General features: G+C 35.2%; 1 protein-coding gene across 2 annotated transcripts in view; it reads right to left on the bottom strand.

Annotated features, from left to right (window-relative positions):
- The window catches only part of Nup62cl (nucleoporin 62 C-terminal like), an 89,139-nt gene that overhangs the window by 49,339 nt on the left and 33,800 nt on the right, over nt 1–6,000 (bottom strand). For both annotated transcript variants that reach the window (XM_010611809.3, XM_010611801.3), the window contains exon 4: nt 3,411–3,567. In XM_010611809.3, the coding sequence (XP_010610111.1) occupies nt 3,411–3,567 (157 nt within the window). The remainder of the gene's footprint in view (nt 1–3,410; nt 3,568–6,000) is intronic.

Consider the following 6,000-nt stretch of genomic DNA (forward strand, 5'->3'; position numbering starts at 1 on the left):
CAGTTTGTAATAGCTAAAGCTTGGAAACAGCCCAGTTGCCCACCAACTGGAGATTGTATAAAGAAGATGTGTTTTTTAAATAAAATGGAGTACTACTCAGCCACAGAAATGAGAAACTAGAGGTATTTATAGCTAAGTGGATGCACATTGAGGCCATACTCTTAAGTGAAATTAATAAGTCACACATGTGTAGATACCAAATAGTTTCTCTGGTATGAAAAACTAAAAGTGTAAATAAGGATTAAAATGTAAATGAGAATCAAGACCTGTAGTGTAAAGGTACAAGATCCCAATGATGAATGTAAATGTACTGTATACCTAAAATGTACCAATAAACTCAATGAGAAAAAATATTAAAAAACGGATTAAAATATATAATTGATATTGTATAATAGGAAGAAAAGAACTAAAGGAGTAGATGAAATAGGAGGGGTAGGGGAAAGGAAAAAAGGGAAAAGAAAAAATATGTGAAAAGGAAAAACATGGAAACAGTATCTATGTAAACAGGGAAAGGTGGAGGGGGTGAAGGGAGGGCTGGGGAATGGGGAAAAATGAGAACCAAGATAAGTCATGTAAAGGTACAATGATGAATGTAACTGTATTGTATACCTAAAACGTACCAAAAAACTTTTTTTTTGAGACAGGGTCTCACTATGTAGTTGAGACTGACCAAGAACTCACTAGGTAGCCCAGGCTGGTCTTGAACTCACAGCAATACTCCTGCCTCAGCCTCCCAAGTGCTGGGATTATAGGCATGAGCCACCATGCCCAGCTCCAATAAACTTAATAAAGATAAAAAATAAAATAAATCAAAAGCAAAGACAAGGAAAAAGAAAAAATCACAAATTAATATCTCTCATGAATTTTGCTCACAAGCAAATACTAGCAAGCCAAATCAAAATACATATACAAACTCACACACACATTATTATAGCATGTTAATAGCAATGTTACATGTTACAACAAAGCTCACACAAAAAACATTATAGCATGATCAAACAAGATGTGGATGCACATCTGAAAGCCAATCAGTATAATCCTGTATGGCCCTAAGATAAAGAAAAATATCTCAAACAATGCTAAAGGAATTTGACATAATTATGCCCAAATGATTTATGACAAAGGTGCAAAAGTGCCAGGCACATTGGCACACACCGATAGTCCCAGCTACTTGAGAGGCTAAGGCAGGAAGATCCCTTAAGCCCAAAAGTTTTAGGCCAGCCTGGGCAACATAGTAAGACTTTGTCTCAAAAAAGAAAAAAAAAGTATGAAAGTAATTCAGTAGAGGAAGATAGCCTTTCAACAAATGATACTGAAAAAATTGAACATTGGCCAGGTATGTCCAATTTGCAGCCCACATATCCTTTGCCTTCTGTTTTTTAATGTCTTATTAACATTAAATAATATAACATGAAAAACATTATAATGTTATTATATTTTTAATAACAAATATAAGAAAAGAAACTTTATTTACATACATTAGCTATATTACATATTTTATATGTGGCCCAGGCAAGCCAAGTGTTATATATTCCTGATAGGGGAAAATTAATTTGACCGAAATCTCACACTTTACGTAAAAATTAACTCACGTGCAGAGGACTTAGCTCAGTGGTGCCACCACCTGCCACGCAAGCACAAGGTCCCGAGTTCGATCCCGGGTACCAAAAAAAAAAAAATTAATTCACAATGGATCACTGAAAGTTTTAGAATAATGTATGAGGAAATCTTTGAACTGGGCAAAGTGTTCTATTATAATTGACACTAAAAGTACAATCTATTAAAGGAAAAATTGACAAATTATACTTCAACTAAGGTTTTGTTTAACAAAAATAATATTAAGACTATGAATAGACAAATTAGAGAATATAATTATAAAACATATTTGACAAAGAACTGGTATCTAAAATACATAACAAACTCTCAAAACTAAACAGCAGAAAACCAAATAACCAAAGTAGAAAATTGACAAAATGTATGAACAAACATATCATCAGAGAAGATATAATGATGACAAACAAACACTTGAAAAGATGATCAACATTATTAGTTATCAAGGGAATGCAATTTCAAATCATAACAAAATCTAACTTCACATCTATCAGAAGCACTGGAATAAAAAATAGTGACAATACCTAAACCTGACAAGAATATGAGCTACCCAGATCATTCATACAGCGCTGGCTGGCACATAGAATGACATAACCACTCTGGAAAAGTAGTTGGTAACTCTTTGAAATAAACACAATTATCATACCACTGAGTGTGATACTCCCCGACATTTATCCCAGAGGCAAGAGACTTGTGTACACAGACAAATTTATATAAGTGTTTATACCAGCCTAGATGTACATTAACAAGAGAGTGGCGGAACAAACCACAGTACACCACAATACCATAGAATACTACTCAGAAATGAAAAAGAACATCTTGTGTGGATCTCAAAGAATTACGGTGAATGAAAAATGCCAATCCTCAGCAGTCACACATGTATGTATCCATCTGTAGAACATTCTTGAAATGTCATGATTATAGAAATGAGAAGATTAAATTGTGGCCCGATTAATGTGGTCGGGGAATCAGGAGAAGGTAACACATGTGGCTATAAAAGGGCAATAGGGAAATCTTTGTGGTGATGGAATGTTCTGTATCTTAACTGTCTGAATGTCAAATCCTGGTTGTGATATTATACTATAGTATTCTAAGTTGTTATCATTGAGGGAAATTATATAAAGGACACACAGATGTTTTGTACAGTCTATAACAATACAAGCTCTAGAGTAGGGGTGTCCAACCTGTGGCTTCATAGTAATTTTGCCCTCGTTTTTTTGAATAAAGAGAAATTGTCTTGGGTCACATATAAAATTTATAATATAGTTAACATATAAGTAATAAAACTTCTTTTTAAATATTTTCATTACAATATTAAAGAAGAAATGAAGGCAAAAAAACAAACAAACCCTGAAGGCCTCAAGTTTAACACACCTGCTAGAGCTTAACTCCCCGGATTTTAATCCTGGCTCAATCATTATCAAATATGTAACCATGAATAAATTAGACTCATAAAATCTGCATGTGCTTTAGTTTTCTCACATATAAAGTGTGAACAAAAATATTCCTTATTTTGTAGGGTTATTGTGAGGATTAAATGATGTTTTTAAACCATTATCATCTTGCTAAATATATAGTAATTATACAAACAATAGTAGTTATTATTAGTAATGTTAATGAATGCATTATAATGTTATTCAAAAGACTGTTGGTTATTCAACTACTTAAGCTACAGCAACCTTTCTCAGTTACCTGAACTCAACTTATCTAACTTCAAATGCTATTCCAAAGCAACACAAGCAAACTGTCTCCAAAGTGATAAAATGAAACTCAAATGAATTTAAAATAAATAGACTTACTTAACAGTTGAAGTAAGAGGTACAGAAGAAACACTGCCTAGATCAGTGTTATTAATCCCAGTTGATGTCAGTGATCTTAGATTCAGATTAAAGTCACTGGTAATTGTGGTAGTGGTGTTGGTGGTAACAGTGGTGGTGGTAGTTGTGGACGTTGTAGCTAGAAAATAAAATAAATAATGTTAGTAAATAATAAATGCTTCATTTAAACCTCATTCAGGTTAAAAACGAGAGAATCTTTTCTTAAAATGTGTATATGAACTCAAAATTAGAGATTTAGAGTTAATACTGTTGTAATATGAAGTGATATTTGGCAGGACAGATATCTGGATTAACCTCCTGCTGAAAATGAAAACTCTGGCATAAACTGACTGAAAAATTAAACAAAATTTAACAAGTTCTTATAACTATTCAAGAAATTCAATCAAATTCTACATAGGGGTGCACAACTGTAATACCAGCACTGCAGGAGGATCCACTGCAAGTTCAAGACCAGGCTGGACTACATAGTGAATTCAAGCCCAACTTGAACTGCATAGTGAGAACAAAAACAAAACAAAACAAAGAAAAGAAAAGAATCGAGTCAATCCTCAAAACTCTTCCCATAGGTGAAGGGAGGGCAGAGGTAAGGGGAAAAAATGAGAATCAAGACTTGTCGTGTAGAGGTACAAGATCCCAACAATGAATGTAACTGTATTGTATCCCTAAAATGTACCAATAAACTCAAGTAAACCTGAAAAAAAAAAAGAAAAAAAAAGAAAACTCTTTTGAAGGTTACAGTTAATTATCAACTTAATTGGCTTGGGAGATAGCTAGAAGAGGATTAGCAAAGCACACTTGTAGGTGTCTTTGTGTGGATCATATAGGTGTGACCTTGACTATATTTGGTCCCTGGTCCTTTCCTCTCTGGCACTGTCCCAATGATCTGCTTCCCAGTCACCATAAACAAACATCTTTAATCTGGCATGCCACTCTGACATGATGTTCCTGCCTTGGAGCCTGCAGACCCTACAATGCCCTGAAACTGTGTACCAAAGTAAACCTCTCCCTCTTTAAGTTGTAGGTGTTGGGTATTGTGTCTCAGTGATGGGAACAAAAAACCGATACAACTTCAGGCCCAGATGACCTCACTAGTAAATTCTACGAAACTTTCAAGAAATGAATAATTGCAATTAAAAAAATTTTTGCACTTTTTTGCACACTTACATGCTTGTATCTGTATAATTAATGCCTAAAAATGAAACTGCCAGATCAAAGAGTCAGCATGCTCTAAATTTCAATATCTCATGAAATTTTTGTACTAAAATATTTTCCAATATATATTCCTATCAATAGAGCACTGTGCCTGTTTCTCTACACCATAGCTAGGACTAGGCATATATCTTCAACAAACTAACAAGCAAAAAAGTTTATCAAAGTTTTATCTATAGCACAGAGCTCTTTCCTATGTCTTTTTCTGTTGCACTCCTACTAGAACACTTTGACCACTTATCTCCTAGTCATAGTTACCTTCTATTTCTGTGAACTTTAATAGCATTTTGCGGGGGGGGGTACCGGGATTGAACTTGGCTCCTTGCGCTTGCAAGGCAGGTGTTGGAACCACTGAGCTAAATCCCCGGCCCTTTAATAGCACTTTTAATTCTTACTACACACTGACCACTTAAAGAACAATGCACAGAAAATCGTGCCTGATGTGGATTGGGAATATTTTATTTTCTTCTTTTTGGTTCTACATATTTTCAAATGTTCTTGCAATCAAATGTTATTTTTGTAACATGCAATTTGTTATAGAAATACAATATGTATAAAATTGCTTTTATCTTGGCCTTGCTTTTTCAATTAGAAATATTTTTCAGGCTAATGGTTGCACTATGTAAATATGGAAATTACGGTGCTTGCCACAAGTACTGATTATTCTATGGGAGCCTGGGCTACTCTATTCCTGCTGAGGGAACAGGCTTAGACACCTCTTCTTTATGCCAGGGAATTCTGTTCTTTGCTCCTGGTTCACAGTTATTTGTGTCAGGAATGGGCCAGTGAACTACGGGGAGCTATTCCTTAAGTCTACGGGAGGCTCTGGCACAAACTGTTCTAGCTAAAGGTAGGACAGAATCTTTAAAAAAAATTAGCAATATGGAAGACTCCAACTGTAAGTAAAAATATGGAATGCTTCCAGATATATGAAAAGCATCAGATTATAGGCAGAAATTGGAAAACATTTCCAAAAATGTAGACAGCATGAGGCTATAGTCAGCATTCAAGGAGAACTAGCACAGAAAAGACATGAAGTACAAATAAGGGGTCATGAGTAAGTAAAAATTGAGGATGGCAACAAAAAACATAAAAAGAGTGGGAAACTTAAAAAGAGAAAAAAAAGGTCAGGGATGAGGCCCTGAGTTTGATTCCAGGTACAAGAGAGAGAAGGGGGGGGAGGGAGGGATAGGGAAGAGAGGGAGAGAGAGAGAGAGAGAGAGAGAGAGAGAGAGAGAGAGAGAGGAGGCAATCATCCTACTATGAGGAATCCACGCCCACCTTACCACTTAGGAGGACAGACCTCATTGGCATTAGATCTCACATTCCAACATGGCAGACT

This window comes from Fukomys damarensis, unplaced genomic scaffold (genome assembly GCF_012274545.1).
Source record: "Fukomys damarensis isolate Sample0158 unplaced genomic scaffold, DMR_v1.0_HiC HiC_scaffold_39, whole genome shotgun sequence".
NCBI classification, from domain to species: domain Eukaryota; kingdom Metazoa; phylum Chordata; class Mammalia; order Rodentia; family Bathyergidae; genus Fukomys; species Fukomys damarensis.